General features: G+C 38.0%; 2 protein-coding genes across 6 annotated transcripts in view; one reads left to right on the forward strand and one right to left on the reverse strand.

The window, feature by feature from the left end:
- Nucleotides 1-21,955, forward strand: part of LOC125825807 (eukaryotic initiation factor 4A-2-like) — a 468,338-nt gene that overhangs the window by 147,334 nt on the left and 299,049 nt on the right. The gene's annotated exons all lie outside the window — the stretch shown is intronic.
- The window catches only part of LOC125825802 (peptidyl-prolyl cis-trans isomerase CYP57), a 34,569-nt gene that overhangs the window by 10,745 nt on the left and 1,869 nt on the right, over nt 1-21,955 (reverse strand). For all 4 annotated transcript variants that reach the window (XM_049505093.1, XM_049505092.1, XM_049505091.1 and 1 more), the window contains exons 2-6: nt 17,580-17,758; nt 17,384-17,485; nt 2,236-2,342; nt 1,982-2,123; nt 127-349 (exon numbers count right to left, since the gene is read on the reverse strand). In XM_049505093.1, coding sequence (XP_049361050.1) covers nt 127-349; nt 1,982-2,123; nt 2,236-2,342; nt 17,384-17,485; nt 17,580-17,758 — 753 coding nt within the window. The remainder of the gene's footprint in view (nt 1-126; nt 350-1,981; nt 2,124-2,235; nt 2,343-17,383; nt 17,486-17,579; nt 17,759-21,955) is intronic.

Here is a 21,955-nt window from a genome sequence, read left to right on the forward strand (position 1 = left end):
ATTTTCAAGATAATTGAAGAAAATGCTTGGTCAAACGAGTTTTTACAAAACAAATAAAACGAGACCACATTGTGCAAAGTGCTTCAGTAGTAGTTTTAGTCTTCGAATTTAGATAGATGTTTTTACCACTGAGCAACTTCTGTTTGGGTGGCGGATCGCCAAGTTCTTTCCTCCTTTTTAGTATCTGCTGACGCATTCGTGAATCAAAGCCAGCCTCATCTTCATCACTGTTGTCAAGGGATTCCTGAAAACCCGCTTCTGATTCTTTACGAGACGCTTCCTTCTTTGATCCCAAAGCTTCTCTGATGGTCAACTGCACATCCCTTGTTGATTTTCCTTCAGATGAGTCCTGCATAAGTAGTTTTTCCTGTGTTATTTACTCTAAAACATAATAAGTAGTTAAAAAAGGTAGCCTGGTGCAGTATACTCCCACTATGCACTGGATTCAGACAGGCCAAACCAAATTGAGTCTATTGTATGTAGTCTTACCTTGCATAAGAGACTGTTTCCATGACTTGAAACCTTAACCACATATAAATTATAATAATCGGCCGAACCACATTGAGTCTATTGGAAGTAGTCTTAGCTTGCATTTTTGCAGGACACTGTTTCCATGACTTGAAATCGTAACCTCATCTAAATAATATAGTCTATGAACACATCATCAAAAATAATCTGGTGCTTATGACAGCTTACTTAACAAAAATTCCAAAAGTAACACTGATTCAGGAGACGACAATGACAAAAAAATCCAAATATGCTGACCATGATGCTGAGAGCGACACACATAATCTTACTACTCCAAGGTTTGAGATGTTGAAGGGGAAGTCATTTGGAACAAAATAGGGGACAAAATTGTAATCAGCACAACAATAATGATGATTGCACCTCCATGCAATGATTCAAATAGGTACGACATAGCGGTTGAATATGGAATGGGAGCCACAATTATTACCAATATTTTTTGTGAACAAAGAGTATCCAATTTTAATAATAAAAATATTACAAGGAACAGACGAGAAAGGATCCAAGCAGAGCTATTTGTGGTAAATCTGGAGGAAATGTTTAGAATATAAAGTAGCATTATACATAGATTTGGGACTATAACAAGTTAGGTGATAATATTAGAGCAACATTGTAGTAATTTTGGAGAGTTGGATTATAGTGAGCCAAAGTCTAATACATAAGACACCAAATGTGACAACCATGACAGGTAGGCTAATATACAATCATCCTTGTTAAGTTCAGGCTATTACACAACGATCAATGAAGTTTACCCCTCTCCTGTTGGGAAAAGAGAACCATAGGTTATTGAGTAGAGCTTTACAATGGCATGGATCAAATTGTGACAATGGGCTATTTAATGCTTCCTAGATGGATTTATACTAAGCATCTGCTTTAGAGCAGATATTTGAGGCACAAGGATGCAATCCTAGTGCTTCTTAATGAACTCTATTTAAGGAGAGCATATGATTTGAACTTACAAAAATAATACTTGTCCAATCTCAAAACAACAAAAAGAATACTAGTGATGAGCTAGTAAAAGGATGTTCTACATGGAGGCTAAGGGACCCCAGATGCAAGGAAAAACTAGTAATATATCAGGTGCCTCTTTAATCCTACAACAACAACATACCCAGTGTGATACCACAAGTGGGGTCTGGGGAGGGTGGGGTGTACACAGGCCATGCCCCTACCTTTTTGCCTCTTTTATCCTATGCAGAAAAATTCAATTCTGCTTGGCTAAAGCTTTGATGAAACTAGAATTGAACTTCCATTGCTTACAATGTATCAGCAAAAAAAAATGAGGTACAAACATAACCTACTGCACGTCTTAATGTACTTAAGTTCCTTACCCAAGGCTCTCATAAAAAAAAAATTGCATTGCAACTATAAGGGTAGAGCCTTTGCCTACTTTTGTAGATAGAGAAGATGCAGAATTGGAATATCACGGCAAACATAGAAAAAATATAGGCATTACCAAAGCTTGATCATGTTTTCCTTCCTTCAGCAGACGGGGATCATCCAAGACATCGTGACTGCTTCTTATCCTTGAACTCACAGCTACAAGCTCTTTCTCCTCCTCTTCTGCTTCTTCTCCAAATGAAAGCAAGTTCAACTTTCTGAGTGAAGCAGAAAAGGATTTGGTAAAAACATAAGATATTGATGAAAAGATATTTCACTTTCAAGATAACTGCTTCAGTTAGAACTTAGAAGTCGGGAAAAAGATCTTACTTGGTAGCTTTCTGTTTTGCATCTTTCTTCTCAGTTGCAACTCCAGAAGGCAAGGCTTCTGCAGGATTTGCTCTCGGGACAATATCCTCAAAAGGGTTCCATAATACCTACCAATGATTCAAAGAATAAGCTGAGCAATTAAACATTAAACTATTACCTAATCCAGTGGCAGTAGAAGAAGATCTACAAGTCTAAAACTGCCCACAAAACATAAGAATGTTAAAGCAAAATTTGCAAAAAAATACATCTCTTAAGCTAAATATAATTGAGAAAACAGAGAGAATTCCCAGAAATTAAAAGAATAATTTTTTATTTTTTTTTTGAGATAAGGGTAACTTTGTATTCACAAAAAATTCATCATCCAAGGGATGATGAATTGGAAACTTACATCCCATTGGGTGGTGGGCACACCCTCAAACAGTCATATGGAATTACAAGTTTCCTTTAAAATCGACCATCTCTATGCTTTCCCCTACCAACTCTTGCTTACACCAAAAAAATAAAAGACTTTGAGCATTTCATTTCTATCTTCTGAAAACTATCATTTTGTCCTTCAAAACACCTAGCATTCCTTTCTTTCCATAGAGTCCACCATATACAGGCTGGAATAGTCTTCCACCAATCTTCACTTTTCCCTCTGTTGCCAATTTTTGTCCAGCTATTAAGGAGCTCCATGGTTGTCTTTGGCATCACCCAGCTAACCCCTAGTATACACAAAAACATATTCCACAATTTTGAAGCTGCTTTACAGTGAATGAACAAATGATTATTTACTTCTGCTTTCTGCTCACACATAAAACATCTTGAGCAAAACTGCATCCCCCTTTTTTGTAATGCCTCATGTGTAAGGCAAGCTTTTCTTATGACCAACCAAACAAAACATGCTACTTTTAATGGGCTTCTTGTCTTCCACACTAGCTTCCAAGGCCATTTTTTAGTCACTGACTGATTGACATTTATCCTCCAGTAGCATGATTTGACTGTGAACATTCCTTTGCTATGTAACTTCCAAATTGGTTTATCCTTTCTTTGAGATATGGCTGGAGGGGTGTTAGCACCTCTAGTAGCTTGGCCACATCCTCAATTTCCCAGTCATTCAAAGCCCTCCTGAACACTAAGTTCCACCCTTGTTGGCTCCATACTTGCGCAACAGTAGCAGATCTTTGTAAGCTCAAGGTGTAGAGGTTTGGGAATAAGTTCCTCAGGCTATCATCCCCTTTCCAGATTTCATTCCAGAAATCTGTTTTCAGACCATTGCCCACACTAATATAAATATTGTTATTGAACTGTGGCCACAACCTTTTGATGGTCTTCCACACACAGCATCCAAACGACCCCATCACCTCCTCAGTGGTCCATTGGCTAAACAAGCCATATTTCCCTGCTATGAATCTTCTCCATAGGGCTCCATCTTCAGTACAGAATCTCCATAGCCATTTTTGTAGCAAGCAATTATTCTGGATGCTAAGATTTCTCATGCCAAGGCCACCTTGTTTTCTGCTCAAAGTGAGTGTCTCCCATTTCACCAGGTTGTAGCCTTTCTTCTCTTTGTTCCCTTGCCAAATGAAGGATCTTCTCATTCTGTTGATTTTCTTCACAATGCTCTTGGGTATTGGAAATAGACTCATCATGTAGGTAGGTAACCCATCTAAAACTGACTTGATGAGAGTCAACCTACCCCCCAGTGATAGGTACTGACTTTTCCATCTTGAGAGTCTTTTCTCACATCTCTCCATCACCTCATTCCATACCTCCAACTCCTTATTTTTGGCCCCCAAAGGCAACCCCAGGTACTTCGTGGGCAGAGAAGCTATCTGACATCCCAAATTATCAGCTAGACTTTGTATATTGTCTACCTGATTAATTGGGAAGAGGAAACTTTTCGACCAGTTAACATGAAGCCCTGAAATGCCCTCAAATATTGTAAGGATTGCTCTCAAGTGTTTGATTTGTGCCACTTCTGCTTCACAAAAAACCAGGGCATCATCTGCATAGAAAAGATGTGTAATTTCCAGATCATCACCTCTCCCTATTTGAGCATTGAACCCTTTTATCCAACCATTTACCTTTGCTGTTCTGAACATGTGGTTCAGACCCTCCATAGTGTAAAAGAATAAAAAAAATTGTGACAAAAAGAGGAACAATAAAAGAAGCGGAAGCATAGTCAGATGATTTTATTTTACCATTAATATGGCATTTCCCTTTTTTAATCAAATAACGCCTTACAATATAATAAATAAAGAGGTAGAGAAATGGACAAAGTTCTCACAGAAGATTAATTAAGACAAAAAAGCTGCAGCGAACAAGAGAAATTCAAAGAAGGCCATTGATGCTGTAATGGAGAACAAGAGAAATTCACAGAAGAGCATGTAGAGGACAACCAAAAGACAGAGAATAAAATAGTTCAAAAAGATACACATCTTCTGGTTACATACTGACCATAATTGATAGCATCGATGCTGGCCTACTTGCGTTAAGGTTGACAGGCTTCAATGAGAAATCATTAAGATGCTTATTGGGGAAGAAGAGCTCAAAAATGAGCCCAACAATTATGGTAAAGAATGGGGTAAGTGCTACACATATTTCATGGTTCAAGTCCAAGGGGAGGAAAATTGGGCCAACATGAAAACCAAGAGAAGGGGCCCACATGGGACCCAAGAAAAGAGTTAAAATTTCAGCCAAAGTGGGCTGCGAATAGGGGCTGAATTCATGCCCAAAGACAGGCTGAAATGGATGTGCAATTGATACCCAAGAAGGGGCTGCATTAGGCTTGAGTTTTGGTGTCAAATTTTGACACTTCTTTCCTTTTCTTGTTAGGTATTTTTGGGAAGAAGTGTGACATTAATTTCTAATTTTTTTTATTTTTTTATTTGAAAATGGTTATGGTGTATTCTTCAGCATTAAGGAGATGCTGGTGACCTGCAAACAGAGGGGAACAAAAGAAGAGAAAAAATATATATATATATATATATTTACAAGGGTCCTAATAATTCTACAATTTGTTCTGTAACCTCTAAACCTTTCTCTTTACACCAAAAATAAAAGGACGCAATACAATCCCATCTAACCTTCTGAATGGAATTGGACCTATCTTCAAAATTTCTACTATTTCTTTCTTTCCATACTGTCCACCAAATGCAATGTGGAATTATCCTCCGCCATGCCTTTTGACTCTTGCTCCCTCCTCTTCTTATCCAACAACACAACAAATCTGCAGTATGCTCGGGCATGGTCCAGTTTGTTTTTGTGAGACTAAGGAAGATGGCCCAAATTTGTGTTGTAAAGTTGCAATGCAAGAATAGATGCTGGTTGGTCTCTGCTGCGTTCCCGCATAATGAACACCAAGATACTATAATCTTTCCTTTTCTCCTCAGCACTTCATGTGTCAGGCAAGCCCTTCTAGCAACCAACCATGTAAAACATTTTATCTTAATTGGTGCTAAGGTTCTCCATACCTTTCTCCACAAACTCTGCTTAGAGTTGCGTTGCTGTGGACTTTCCATTTTGTATGCTCTGCTAACCGTGAAAGCCCCATCTTTACTATGTTTCCATCTCAAAGAATCAGGAGCATTGATGATGCCAGGGAATTTTTCTAATAGCTCTAGCAATTTGGCCACTCTCTCCACTTCCCAGTCATTCAAAAACCTTCTGAAGATTAGATCCCACCCTTGTGCTGTCCAACATTCATTGATATTTGCATCAGGATTACTACATGGTAAGAACAGATCTGGAAAGGATTCTTTTAGAGGAATCTGTTTGTTCCACGCATCTGTCCAAAACTTAGTGCTCCTGCCATTTCCCACTTCAATGTACGTATTAGCTTCAAGTTTTTGCCATAAGTTTCTGATAGTTCTCCAGACCCCCACCCCATAGGCATCAACATTAACATTACTGCACCAAGGATTGTACTCACCATACTTGGATCTGATGACATCCTTCCATAAAGCTTGCCCCTCTTCATTATACCTCCATAACCACTTCATCAAAAGACTATTGTTTTGTTTCCTTAGATCTCTAATACCCATACCTCCTTTGTCTTTGCTTTTCAAGGTTATCTCCCATTTGACTAGGTTATAACCTTTAATTTCTTTGCATCCATGCCAAAGGAAGTCCCTCCTTAATTTGTCCAGCTTCTTCAGAACTTTGGGGGGTAATGGAAATAGTGACATGACATAAGTAGGAAGGGAGTCTAGCACTGAATTGATGAGAGTGTGTCTGCCTCCCATAGACAAATATTGAGCCTTCCATCTTGCTAATCTCCTTTCTGTTTTCTCCACAATGCCATCCCAAATTTGTATGCTCTCGTCTTCATTTCCCAAAGGCATACCTAAGTAAACTGTTGGCATATTCTCCACTTTGCACCCCAAAATATTTGCCAGATTCAAAATGTTTGTCACCTTCTTGATTGGAAATAAATTGCTTTTCCCCCAATTCACTTTCAAACCCGAGGAAGCTTCAAAAAACAGTAAGATTGTTTTTAAGAATCTTATTTGGTCCTCCCGAGGTTCACAAAAAATGATAGTGTCATCTGCATATAGCAAATGACAAATTTCATTAACTTGTCCACTGCTACCCTGTATCTGAAAACCTTTGATCCATCTGTTTTGTATTGCTATTCTCATCAAGCTATCAAAACCTTCCATTGCCAAGATAAATAGAAAGGGGGATAAGGGGTCACCTTGTCTAAGTCCCCTTTCTGTAGGGAAGAAGCCCACTGATTCACCATTCACCAGAACAGAAAAACGGACAGTGCTGATGCAAAAATGAATTCAACCCAACCACTTTTCTCCAAAGCCTATTTGTCTGAGGGTGTTCAGCAAGAACTTCCAATTTACATGATCATATGCCTTTTCAATGTCCAATTTGCACATTACACCACGCTCAACACCTTTCAATCTTGAATCCACACATTCACTAGCTATAAGTGCAGCATCCAATATCTGTCTCCCTTTAATGAAGGCCATCTGATGCTTGTTGACCAACTTATCCACCACCTTTTTCAGTCTCTCAGCTAGTATCTTTGCTAACACTTTGTATATGCCTGAGATTAGACTTATAGGTCTGCAGTCCTTCAATTCAGAACACCTACTTTCTTGGGGATGAGAGCCACAAAAGTTGCATTGAAACTTCTCTCAGTCCTCTGATTATTATAGAACTCGTGTATCATACCTTTGATGTCTTCTTTCATTACTTCCCAGAATATAAGATAGAAGGACATGGGAAAACCATCGGGCCCAGGAGCTTTCTCCATCGCACAAAGTTTAATGCATTCTAGAATCCCCTCCTCCTCAATTTGTTTCTGTAACTCTTCCTTTTCATCCTCATTAATACAAGTAATCCCCTGCAATTGTAATTCTGGCCTCCAAACTTCTGTCTCCTTGTACAAATTTTCGTAGTAACTCTTGATGGCCTCCTTGATATCAGTAGGATCAGTGACATTGCTTCCCTCCACCTTTAAAGATTCCAGTTTAAAGTTTTCTAGTTTGATTTTAGTATTTATTATTTCCATGAAAGTAGGATTTGAATCGCATGCTATTTGGGATAGATTTTCCTTATATATAGGGGTGGATTTTGTTATTTTTAAAAAGAACATTATCATGAATAAGTAACTCCTTAAAATCAATGTGTTGTAACCATATGTTCTCTGGGATAGCCCCCAATTACCCCCACTATCTACAATTAGAGGACAAATATCTGAATATAGATTTTGACAATGCCTATTGAATAGAGTCAGGAACTTCTCTTTCCAATTGCTAGAAATCAAAATTCTATTGATGTGTGAAGCCGCTCCCTATTGCTTCATGTACACTTTGCACCCAAAAAAAAAATCAGCGACGTCACAATTAGAAATGAAGCTGGAGAAATCACTTGATATTTCTTCCAAATTTCTATTGTTATTTCTTATTTCTTTCAAATCTAATGGTAACAACATTAGCTATAATAACCCACAGAAGCTGTCACTTTCTCACATTTCATACAATTCATCCCACAGATCTTGTAAAGAAGTTACAGTCTATGTAGATTCCAGAAAGTTCCCCATTCAAAGTTTTTCTGATCATTTTGAGATGACAAAATAATGATCGTGTCGCTTTGGGTTGCTCAACAATGGACATCACCCTTAAGCTCATAAAATAAACATACCATCCTATGTTCCTCTAGAGTCTAGAAACGCCCATTCGACCCATCCACCACCTCATGTGCTTCGGGCCTCCTGCTACATTATCATTGCCATCTTGGCTGCAAACAAATCGCAGAATGCCTCCATTTCATATTTTACTCCTTTAAAGATGTATCCTCTTCTTGGGACACTTCAACCCCATCTGATCCATGCCATAATTTCTATAAGCATATCTGTAAAACATTTCAGGCACTTCCCTTCCACCCTCCGCTCATTCCACGTTCTTTCATCATAATTTACAGTGGAGAAAGATACTTTAATTCTAAATTCCTTTCTCAATTCTCAGAAATAACCAAGTGTTTCATTCTCAGAACCCAGAAATGAAATTCCTACAAAAATATTCTGAATGTCTAAAAAGATTCTTTTGGCCTAGATTGTTTCCAGGTTATCATCAATTGATAAAGATCCTAGAGTAGTATGTCCAAGTTCACTCAAATTTGGGCAAAGAAACTAAAGCAAACATTACATTACCAAACGAAATGGAGAAGAAAGGTATATGTAAAAGCAAGCTATCTATTCTGAGACCCAGAATTGCACAATATCTTCGCAGCAAAAGCTCTTATCCAGAAAATGATATCAATATTGACCACTAATCCAATGACCTCAGGTTGGCTTTATGATTTTGGATATTGATACAAGCACAACACACATGTAATTAGTTAACCCATGAGAAAATCAGAAGCGCACTAGCAACAGATGTGGAAAGTGCACAACATAGTTGGGTAAACCACATGAAAAATAAGTAAAATAACTGATTCCAAATACCATTAAGGCCCTCATTTGTTTTCACTAAGATTAAGACATTTGAATTTGAATGATTAAGATGTTGTCTCTAGGTCTGAACACTAGATGATTAAGACTGTTGTTTTTCAATATATGAATGTGCATAATTTATTTATTTATATTTAAATATCATATATATATATATAATTCAAATAAGAAAGTCATTGATCATTTCTCAAAGCAAATTTAAAGAGAGGAGGCTGTTGGATTTTGTAAATACAAGAATCAGAATGAAATGTACTTGCTGATGGTAGAATATCTACTTTGAATGTTGTTCTTTCTCTTTATTTTCTCACAGAATATGGGCGTTTTGTTTCCTCTTTGTTTGGCTTAAGTTGTGGACATCTTGTTGGTCTTCTTAAACCCTAATTTTGCAACTGAAGCCTATATTGATAATACACTCCATTATGCTCTCAGGCACCACTTTCCCTGAGATAACTCTCTTCCCTACTTCCGGGGGGGGGGGGGGGGGGGATTACAAGTTTCCTATCAAATCTACAATCTGATCTACATCTTCAATACAAAGTAGTTTACACCAAAGAAGTAAAACTTCAATACAATTCAATTTTGCTTTATGTATGGAATTGGACCTATCTTTAAAGAATCTTTCCTTCCATATTGACCACCGTATACATGATGGTATTAATCTCCACCATCGCTTTTGACTTTTACTTCCTCCCCTCCTAATCCAGCAACTCAAAAGATCCGATGTGTGCTCTGGCATTGTCCAGCTAGTGCTTGTAATGTTGAGGAAAAGGTTCCATAGCTGAGTGGTGAACTTGCAATGTAAAAAATAGTGCTTATTAAGTTACCTTTCTCAAAAAAAAAAAATAGTGCTTATTGGTTTCCCCTGTTATGTTGCAAAGAAAACAAAGAAAACACCTGGGAACTAGTTGTCTACCTTTCGTTCGTAAGACTTCTTGAGTAAGTCAAACTGTCCGAATCACTAACCAAGTAAAACCTTTCACTTTGGTGGGCAAGGCACTCTTCCAGAAGTACCTCCAAGGATATTGTGTTCCCCTAGTCATCTCATGTAGTCCGCAGTTATATGCACTTTTGACTGAGAAAACCCCATCCCTGCTGAGTTTCCACAAGACCCTGTCTGTAGCTGTTGGGATAATGAAAATTCCACCTAATGTTCCCAGCAGAGCTGCCACCCTCTCTATTTCCCAATCATTAAGCATTATCCTAAATGATATGTTCCATCCCTGCTCTGTCCAGAAATCACACACTCTATCTTAAGGATTCTCACAAATGAGGAACAGATCTGGGAAAAGATCCTAGAGAGAGGTTTGATTAACCCATCCACCCTTCCAAAATTTCGTTTTGTTTCCATTCCCCACTTTGAGATATAAATTTGCTTCTATCTGTGGCCAAAGAGTTCTGATTGTTCTCCACACACCCAAACCATAAGGTTCAGAAACATTTTTTGTACACCAGGGGTTTAATTCACCGTACTTCGCTACTATGACCTCCTTCCATAGAGCTCTTTCCTCACCAGTGTATCTCCACAGCCACTTCATCAGTAGACTCTCATTTTGCAACCTCAGATTTCTGATTCCCAGACCACCTCTCTTTCTTTACTGAGAAGCACAATTTTCTAGTTTACTAAACAATAACCTTTCCCTTCTTTATTTCCATGCCACAGAAGGTTCCTCCTTAGCCTATCTAACTTTTCCACAACTTTTGCTGGGATTGGAAATAAAGACATCACATAGGTGGGTAAGGAATCTAGATCAGAATTTATTAAGATCAGTCTTCCACCTAAAGATAAATACTGAGCTTTCCACCTAGTTAATTTCCTTTCAGTCTTTTCCAGGATACCATCCCAGATATCCAATGCCTTGTGATTGCTACCTAGAGGCATGCCCAAGTAAGTGGTAGGCATTTGATCAACTCTACATCCCAAAATATTTGCCAAGTTTTGAATCTGCTGGCCTTCATTAACAGGAAACAGACTGCTTTTTCCCCAATTTACTCTCAACCCTGATACAGCTTCAAACAGAACCAGAACCAGAATCACTCTAATGTAAGCTAATTTGTTCAGCTACTGGCTCACATAATTCTGGCGGGAATCCAATTTCAGTCCTTGTCTTCTTCCTTGAACTATTACCTTCGTGATAGTTTATTTCTCTTGGATTCAGTCCGTTAATTTCTGGTCCTTATCAATGGGCGAAAATAGGATTTATTTCAATGTTGGCTTCAAATCATATGATATTATTAGATGGAGATATGAAGGAACAGTGTGGTATGAATGGGTTGAAAGGAGCAGAAAAATGATGAGAAGATCCTCCATGAGCAACAAAATCATGGAATGGATTTGCTTCACCCTCAGAGAAGCATCCAGTGATCAGAGAAAGTCAATTAGGAGATGGAAAACTGCAGAAAGAGAGGAGGAACACTTTTGCACCAGAAAATACAACGAACATGGGAGATTTATGAGTATCACATCCATTAATAATGGGGGGAGATCTGTCCTTGTTATTCCTGAGCTTGCCATGAATGCAGGGTGGTACGACATAGCTCCCAAGATTGAAAGCTTCATTAAATGCCCCAAAAGTTTGGAAAAGGTAGGTCCACCAAGAGTTACTGAAGCTTCCTACCCCTACGCTAGAGCTGTCAAGGATAGTAAATGGCTGTCAAAATTCATCAGAGAGGCAGAGACAAACAGCTTGGAAGAAAATATTGAAGTACTATCTCAAATGGAAAGTCATGAGAATGGGCTATTAAAGAGATGTCTAGTGGGACATCTGGAAGGGGGAAAGAAATAAGGAGAAACCTACACTGTCAGAGGTCAGACGATGGTCATCCTTGTTATGGAGTGTTAACATTTATGAGATGTATGGAGGAAAGTTTCTCTTTGAATTTCCCAACAGGAACATGGCAGAACAGACCTTACAAGGGCAGTGGAATTGGAAGAACCAAAGGTTCAACCTGGAATGGTAGTTTACGTTGGTAGGTTGCACCCCCAACAACAGCCTGACAAAGGAATCATGGGTTAGAATCATTGGTATCCCTCTCCATCTTTGGTCAAGTCAAATGTTCCATGAAATTGGAAACCCTTGTGGAGGATGGGTAGCTACAGAGGAGGAGACAGAACTGAAGAATCATATGATGTGGGCGAGAATCTTGGTAGAAAATGATGGAAGAAACATACCCAGAGAAGTCTCTATCCCCAAGTATGGGGTCGTTTACCATTTCCCGATAAGGGCGGAGAATCACGTGAGATTTGAGGTGCTGCCGAAGTTGGGAAAGGTGATCCTGGAGCAGTTGGAGAAGAAAACAAGAGAAGTACAATCCCCTCATTTACCTAGAGGTCCATAGGCTGCAAAGTCTGCAAAAAGGGTACTCAATCTCTTATTTCAAGGGATTTCCCAGCTGGAGAACATGTGGGTGAATCCTGGCTCACAGCTGGCAATGAAGAAAGAAGGGAAGCATGTGAGAGGCACATGCCCCATTTAAATGAGGGGGAAATATTGGGCCTCCATCGGCAGCTCAATACAAGGAAAAGAGTTTCCAGAAAACTTGGGCCTGATTACTCAAGCCAAGTGATTTTCAATGATATTTTAGGAAAAGACCCTGAAGATGAAAACTCTAATATATCTCTTGATTTTCTTGAACCGCGACACTGTCAAGAAACAAAAAATACGCACATGCATAGGGCAGATCAGATTATTCATGAGGACAGGGAGATGGAAAACATCGTGGGAGAAACAATAATTGAATCACTGCACCACTTGATTGAAATAGAAGAGAATGATATGAACATGACAGATACAGAAGTGGAGGACATCAGAACTTCAAAAATAGGAGACCAAAGATCAATCACTAAAGTGGGGGAGTGGGAGATAGAAGAGGCAGAACCACTACAGACTCGACAACAAGAAGTGGTCAGAAATAAAGAAAGGGAGACATCAGTATGGGTACTACAAAACTTAATCAAGTTGGGGAAGGTTCTAGGGGCTGATTTCCAGGGTTATGTAGAAGAAACCCTTGAACTACTATTACAAGTGGACAGTGCCAGACAAGCAAGAAGAATGGAACCAGAAACAATGTGCAAGAAAACAAGACTTCGAGGCTCCCAAGAATTGAAAAGCCTGGTGAATTTTGATGTTAAGTTAAAAAATAGTGGGAATCGGAGTAAGGGGAGAAATCTAATTATATGTCAGATGAATTTCAAGTTAGTCACATTGAATGTAAGGGGACTGAATGATAGGGACAAAAGAAGATTGGTTAATAGTGTGATGGAGGGGTGGAATGCAGATATCATTTGTTTGCAAGAAAACAAATTAGAGGGGAATATGGAAGAAAAAGTTGGACACATCCGGGGAGGTAGATGGATCAAATATGCAAGTTTGGAGGCTAGTGGAACCAGAGGGGGAATTTTAAAGTTATGCGACAATGGGGCCTGGAAAGGCGACATTGTGGAAACTGGTATGTACACTTTGACTTGTAAATTTGAGTCTCAATTGTATAACTACACAAGGGTGTATGCCCCTAATTGTTATATAGAAAGGTCGGTTTGGGAGGAAATGGGGGTTATAAGGGGAATAATAGAAGGACCTTGGGTTGTATGTGGTGATTTCAATGTAGTAAGCTTCATATCAGAGACAAGAAATTGTGTGAGAAGAACCAGAGGCATGAAGGAATTTTCAGATGTTATTGAAGACCTGAAATTGTTAACCTACAGCTAGAAGACAACAATTACACGTGGTTCAAAGGGGATAATCTCGAGGCAGCCTCTAGAATTGATAGAATTTTGATATCTGAAGAGTGGGATGACAACTTCAATAACACAAGGCAAAATGCTCTATAGAGACTCATATCAGACCACAGTCCTGTAGCATTACAAGGGGGTGTATGGAACAAAAAGAAGAACCACTTTAAGTTTGAAAACTGGTGGCTTGGCACATAAGGGTTCACTGATAGAATCAGTAGCTGGTGGCATTCTTTTAACTTCTCCGGGAGACCTGACTTTATTCTTGCTTCAAAACTTAAGGCTCTAAAAACCAAACTTAAGGATTGGAGCATGAGTGAACAAGGGAATTTAGGATCTAAAATGAGAGTTCTTCTTAAAAAACTATCTAAGTTTGATGAGATCATGAAGGGCAGAGGATTATCAGAATGGGAGATCTCAAGCAAGAATTCAACTTTACTAGAATATGAGGAGTTACTAAAAATGAGGAAATCTCATGGAGGCAAAAATCCAGATCACTATGGCTCAAAGAAGGGAAAAGGAAACTAAGTTCTTCCACAAAATGGTCAATGCTCACAAAAGATACAATAACATTGATCAATTGGTAATAGAAGGGGAACTGTTTCAGGATCCTTCAAGAGGAGAAGGGGAAATTGTAAAGTATTACAGAAGCTGTACACTGAAACAGACAGTTGGAGACCTGCTTTCAGGAGCAACAGTTGTCCCACACTTGATGAGGAGGAAAAAATGCATTTACTAAGAAATTTGAGGAAAGTGAAGTTCTAAACTGTTTGAAGATCTATGCAATCGGTAAAGCCCCGATGGCTTCACTATGAGATTCTTCCTTAAATGTTGGGAGGTGAAGGGTGATATCATGAAAGATAATCAAAACTTCTATGATCAGGAAATTTTTGAAAAGAGTTTGAATGCCACCTTCATAACCTTGATTCCTAAGAAGAAAGGTGCCAAAGAATTGAAAGACTTCAGGCCTATTAGCTTGATTGAAAGCATCTACAAAATTGTTCGCCAAAGTTCTCACAGAGAGAATGAAAGGGGTCGTGGCAAAACTAGTGGATTCTCAGCAAATGGCTTTCATCAAAGGTAGACAAATCATGGATGCGGTATTAATTGCTAATGAGACTGTGGACTCTAGACAGAAACAAAAGGAGCCAGGAATCTTGTGTAAGCTTGACATGGAGAAGGCATATGATCATGTAAATTGGGAATACTTGTTGAATACTCTGGAGAGGATGGGTTTTGGAAGGAAGTGGATCCAGTGGATCAAACAATGCATCTCCACAGTGAGGTTTTCAAACCTCATTAATGGATCCCCTGTCGGATTCTTCAGTGCACAGAGGGGCTCAGACAAAGAGACCTCCTATCTCCTTTTCTATTTTTAATTGTTATTGAGGGTCTGAATAGCATGATTAAAACTGCAAAGTTGAGGGGATGGTTGAGTGGTTTTGAGGTTGGTAGAAATGGAGATAGCAGTATGGAAGTGACTCATCTGCATCTCTTTTTCTATGTGATGCTGAAGAAGGCCAACTCAAGATTTTAAGGGTGATTTTGGTGTTTTTTGAGGGGTTCTCAGGTCTGCACATCTACGGGAGGAAAAGCTATTTGTACCCTATCAATGAAGTGCAAAACATGGAGTATCTAAATGCAATATTGGGTGGGGAAATAGGTGTTTTGCCAACAACATATTTAGGGATGCCTCTGGGAGCTAGTTCTCAATCTTATGAGATCTGGAACAAGGTGGTAGAAAAGTGTGAGATGAAGTTAGCAAGGTGGATATTGCAATATCTGTGCAGAGGTGGGATACTTTGATAAATTCCGTCCTTGATGCCCTCCCAACTTATATGATGTCAGTGTTTCCAATTCCACAGATAGTCATTGACAGATTGGACAAATCAGAAGAAAGTTTTTTGTGGCAGGGAAGTAATGAGAAAGAGTTATAGCCTGGTCAAATGGGATGTTGTAACAGTGGGTAAGAGACGAGGGGGATTGGGTATTAAGAACTTGAAAAATCAGAGCAAGGCTCTCAGAATGAAATGGTTGTGGAGGTTTTGCAATGAAAATCAATCCTACTGGAAGGAAGTCATTAGTGCATAGTATGAAGGGGAAGATTACTAGATGACCAAAACTGTTACTACACTATGGAGTAAGAGTATGGAGGTCCATTAGCTCCTTGTGGGATGATTTCAAAATTAAAAAAATACAAGGATCAAAGTGGCAAATGGGGAAAGAACTGACTTCTGGATGGATGGATGTATGGCATGAGGCTGGCAGGCTAGAAAATTTGTTTCTAGATATTAGTACCTTAGTGTCACACCAGCACAAGTCCATAGTTGATCACTGGTCTCCTCAAGGGTGGAACTTCATTTTAGAAGACACTTAAATTATTGGGAGATTCAGAGAGTTGCTGATTTTAACGACACCATTGGTCCACTCAATGGATTGGAGGGTGGTCAGGGTACTTTATGGTGGAAGGGCAACAAAACATGTATTGTCAAGGTGAATTGTGCTTATAACTGGTTGAACAACTCCTACCAGTTGACAAGTAACTGGCCTTGGAAAGGAATCTGGAAATCCAAAATGCCCCTCAAAGCATCATGTTTTGTGTGGTTATTGGCCAAGGAAGCAGTTCTGACCCAAGACAACCTAATGAAGAGAGGGATTCCATTGTGCTCAAGGTGCTCAAGGGCACGTCATGGTTCATGCCAAGCAAGATCACTGAAGCCATTCGGAGTTGGGAAGAAGCTGGAATGCAGTCTAAGAGCATTGTCCCTCCTAGCATTTGGTGGGTAATATAGAAGGAGAGGAATTCTAGATGTTTTGATAGTATAGAAAACAATATGCTCCAATGACACTATCTCCCTAATTAATGTACTAGACTCAATTTAGGATCAGATAGCTGGATTTGATGATCTTATTGTAAATATGGCTCAGTACTGCCTATGTACTGTTGTAGTAATATACAAAGTTACCTGTTTCAAAAAAAAAATACATAATAAAGATGGAGAATACCCAAGCGGGATTTGATAATTTATTGGTTCAAGAGAAAAATATTAGACTGATTGATTGATAGTTGCAAGAGAAAGGAAGAAAAAAGCTGCCTTGAGAAAGAAAAAAAAAAAATAGAGTGTGAGTTTGAGAGAGAAATAAAAGCGTACTTTTAAAATCTGAATGGTATTAAGACTCTTTCACAGATCTAATTCGGTCAGATGTATTTGGACCTATTAAGAGATATTTATTAAGTAAAACAAAATGCACTTAATGGGCTTAGGTCTGAATCATTAGATGCAAACCCCCATTAAATGCAAACTAATGAGGCCAAAATAACATAGAGTCTATCTAACTACTACTTTGGTTATACCACAGATGAGCAATAAATTGATGTGCCTCGAGGCAAGCATGAGATATGTAATTTAAGAGTAGACACAACCTCAGCATCAGGCGGTGAAAGAGAGCACAAACAGAAATCGAGGTACCTCTACAGATAGTATCTTAGGTGGAGGATCAACAGGCCGATCATCCTTGCCGGTTTCAACTTCACCCAATGTAATAAGATTATATATTGAATCCCCAGTTACCTGCAAATAAGGGAATGAAGCTTTAAATTTACTGAAATAAGTTAAAGTTTTGATAAGATGTAGTATGCTTGTTGTAAGGAGACGAGTTGGTTACTTTTCCAAAGATTGTATGCTTCTTGTCGAGAAAGTCACAACGATCCAAAGTCATAAAGAATTGACTTGCATTTGAATTTGGTGTGCCTGCACCGGCACATGCCACCAAACCCCTATGTTTGAATCTTAAACGGGAGTGAAATTCATCAGGAAATACACCACCATATATACTTTCACCACCTGCATGAGTTCATGGAAATCACCTTTACTGATGCATGCTAAAAGAAGATATAAGAAACCAAACTAATGATAAGCTCAATAAGTGAGAGCTTTCAGTGAAGAACACATTCTTCATTTCATTCCACACTGACAGAAGATTTTATCAAAGATCTAGACAATTACCGCAAGGAACAGAACAGAAATAATGCCATTAGATAAATGAGGACAGTGTCCATTCTTGGAGTTTAATCTTTTCTCTTTAGATGGGCCAAGTGTCCATTCTTGGAGCTTAATCCTTTCTCTTCTTTTTTTTGAAATTGATAACTTTGTGTATTTCTATATATGATTAAGATCAAGCAGTACATTGGTTGAAAGAGGATTAAGAAAAGTTTATATTTTTTTTTATAACGGTTGTATCTGGACCACTTTGCGGGCACTCGACTATTTCACCAGGTACCTACTATCTTCTACTAGTACATAGTACATGTACTGAGTAACTCTAATAACAAAGGCTTAAGCAGATGAACAGAAATCACATAGTATTGCTGGGATTTATACTCTGACCTTCAAGGTTTTTACCCACTTTATTGCCCGCTAGACCACACCCTTGGATACAGAAAAGAGAATTTTATGTCAGGATGCCAGTAGCTTGAGTTGGAGTGTAGGAAAGACAAAACAAGGGTTTGGACAAGCCTCAAAGTATCAACTACTAAAGAGAAGCACAACCCAAAAGTATTTGGAAGAATCTAGAAATACTTTTCCTGAATCCAAAACATTTCTCTGTTTTTTCATCTATCTTCTGGAAACAAAAGAATATCATCAGCAAACAAATGAACTTGTGGAGAGCGGCGACTATAAGGAGTCGTTTGGTAGGAGGTATTAGGAGAAATAGTCCATGTATTATGTATGGTATTATTAGTACTATGTTTGGTAGAATTTTTGGGCCTAAGTATAACTAATCCATGAATTAGTTATACACCCTACATGGTATTGTAGGATGTATTACTAATACCTTACATTTGGTGGTATTAGTAATACATTGGATTTAATACCATGGGATTATCTATGTAAAGACAAAAATATCCCTCAAATCATTTTATTTATTTTCTTGATTTTATATTTTATATTTGTACTAGATAATTTATTGAAATAAATTAACTTACAAATTTTATTATTTAGAGAGAGTTGTTTGTTAATAAATAAATGCAATACATATCAATACAATATTTAAAATGTGAGTTCTTTAACATTTACTAATTGAAAAGACAAGTATATCACCACATGACATTTGTGATCTTAATTTAATATATTATTTGTTGATTTATATGTGGTTTCTAATTATTTGTATTTTGAACAATTTATAAATTGCATACATATTAAAACTACAACTTGTAATTTTTATGTGTAAATGTAGATGATAAATTCGATTTTACTATTGTTTACCGTCTTTTAGGTTTTAAAGTAGATGGTCTATCTATTCTAAATTGAAAATTAACATTTTTTAAGTGATTAATTTATTAAGATAATAATTGTTTACCCTCAAATAACTCAAGTGAGAAAATCGCAAACATGACAACAAAATTGTTTCTCCTAGCTAGTTAGAAGGACATAGAAAAATAATAGTCCCGGCAATTATCTACCTTGATCGATTACATAAAATAGAAAATCTCATAATAATGCAAGGGTATAATTGGAAAGAAGCTTTTTGTAGAGTTTTAATCCAAACACAAGATGAGGTCAAAAGCAATGAACCAAACACTTGATAAAAAATATACCCTGCATTACTAATCCCAGCACTACTTATCCCTGCATTACTAATCCCTGCGTTATTAATTCCTGCGTTATTTGCGTTATTTTTTTTCCTACCAAACGACCCCTAACAGTTTATAGGTAGTGGTCTACTTTTTTTGTACTGATTTTCCCACTTTTTACAAATGAATAAAATGTAGTAGAAATAATATTAATATCAATGATATCCTTCCCATCCAGAAAAAAATGGAAACCCCGACCAAAATATGCACCCACATTTTGGTGTTTCGATTAGGGTAGAAGGTTAGTAGGTAGTGTAGATGGTCTTGCTTAGGGTGTTTGGTGTTTGGTGTTTGGCAGTGTTCTAATTGTATTTGTGTAGTTCCTGTTTGGACCCCATCGGCATTCATTATTATTTTGAATAATCTATCCTAGTGGGTTGTTTATTGTGTTTCAATTATTGCACTATTTTATTGTTGTTGTTGTTGCTCCCTTCTGGTAGACTTTACATTATTTTCTTGTGATGCGCTATATTTTCTTCTTTATATTTGGAATAGCTGCATCTGAGCCGAGGGTCTTTCAAAAACAACCTCTCTACCTCAGTGTTTTGGAGAGCAAGAAGCGGAAAAAAGCGACGAGGGCTTGCTTCACCGAAGAATGAAGCAAAGAACACACTTTTTTCTACTAAAGCGTTATTTAGTACAAAAATAAAAAAATATTAAATATGCATATATAAATAACCAAGAACTCAATAGAAATAACATACTACGCAAAATTTTCAATACTTAAATTAAAAAGTACCTCATAATCATAACATATTAAGCAAATGCAAAAAGCAAAACCAAATAAGTAAAATACAACAGAGCATAACAGGGGAAAGAAAACCCTAGAAGTAGTCACTGAAAGAGAGTCCAGAAGAGGAAGAAAAGAGAGGAGGAACTTATCGTTTGAGTCGCAGCAACAATGTTGAGATGCTTGTGTCACAGAAGAAGAAGAGGGAAATGTTTGAGTCGCAACAGACAAGTGTGTTATACAAAAGTTTTAAAAAAAACCTAACAACACTTTAGCCCACTTTTTGTCGCCTTTGCTTTAAGCGTGCTTCTCGCTTCGCCTACTGAAGCGCTCGCATTTTTAGCAGCGCCTCGCTTCAGAGCATAAAAGTGCAGTGCTTGCGCCTCGCCTCGCTTCGCTTCGTGCTTTTTGTCGCTTTTCATGACACTGCTCTACCTCCACGAGGTAGTGGTAAGGTCTACGTATATTCTACCCTACCAAGACCTCACTTGTGGGATTTCACTAGGTATGTTGTTGTTATTGTTGTTGTTGGGACATAAAAATTAGAAATAAGTATAACTTTATTTACCGATATTAGATGGGGAGAAGAGATTTTTTAGCCTGAAAGACATAACTTTGCGATTTTACGCATATCTGAGATGGTTTAATGGTCTTCTTTTTATCAACTAAGAGTATTTTCATTCATAAACATAGTCAAACTGGCCCTATACAAGTAAAAGACAATTTATAGGTAAAAGTATCCATCGATAATAACAAGGTCAACATGGCCTTATACAAAAAAGGATAAACCTACAAAATATGGTTCTCTTTGAAAGACACCGGATTATATAAACAGGAACTACGTGGTTGCACCAAAAGAAAGGATCGAAGACTACTTCTCAATTGAGCAAAGCTCATCTACACCCCTTCAAAAGTTCCCTCTCTTTCCAAACGACCCACATTAACTCAAGAGGAGTAATGTACTGCCTTCTTCTAGCTCTACACTTCTAGCTGAACATCAACTCCATAGATCTTGGCATTACCCAAGAAATGCCAAACCATCTGAGTATATCTCCTATTTGCAAAGGAAACACTAGCTCAAGCCGACAACCATTTGTTTTCTAAGAGTCTTCACCATCAAAATCACCCTTCTAGTAGCTAACCATGTGAAGAAACTCACCTTCCTCGATACCGTAGGTAACCAAACCAAACCATATGGAAACCTCTCCTCCGCCCTAACCAGGAGTTTCTCATAAAAGGACTTAACGAGAACACTTTGTTATTCCCCCACTCACACTCAAAGCATCAAATTTGCCGACTGCTTGCACTGCCCCAAAATACTCATCCTATTGTGACCCCCTAAATTGTTGATCAAACTTATCCCTTTGGCAAGATACCTTATACAAAATCGAAAATTCATCCAAACTTCCACACCACTTATGCCCCCCAAAAACTAAGAGCCCGTTTGGATTGACTTAAAAAAAGTAATTTTTAAGTCAAAAATAAAAAGTCAAACTGAAATGACTTTTAAGTCAAAAAATAAACAGTAGGGGGAGACCTACTTTTGGTTTCCGACTTATTTTAAGTCATTTTTTACCTTGCCAAACACTTCGTAACTTATTTTAAGTTATTTTTTATATTTGTCAAACACTACCAGAAGTAAAAAATTGACTTAAAAGTAGGTTTGACCAACTTTTA

Source organism: Solanum verrucosum, unplaced genomic scaffold (genome assembly GCF_900185275.1).
Source record: "Solanum verrucosum unplaced genomic scaffold, falcon-dt-bn FXZP01000247.1, whole genome shotgun sequence".
In the NCBI taxonomy this organism is placed as follows: Eukaryota; Viridiplantae; Streptophyta; class Magnoliopsida; order Solanales; family Solanaceae; genus Solanum; species Solanum verrucosum.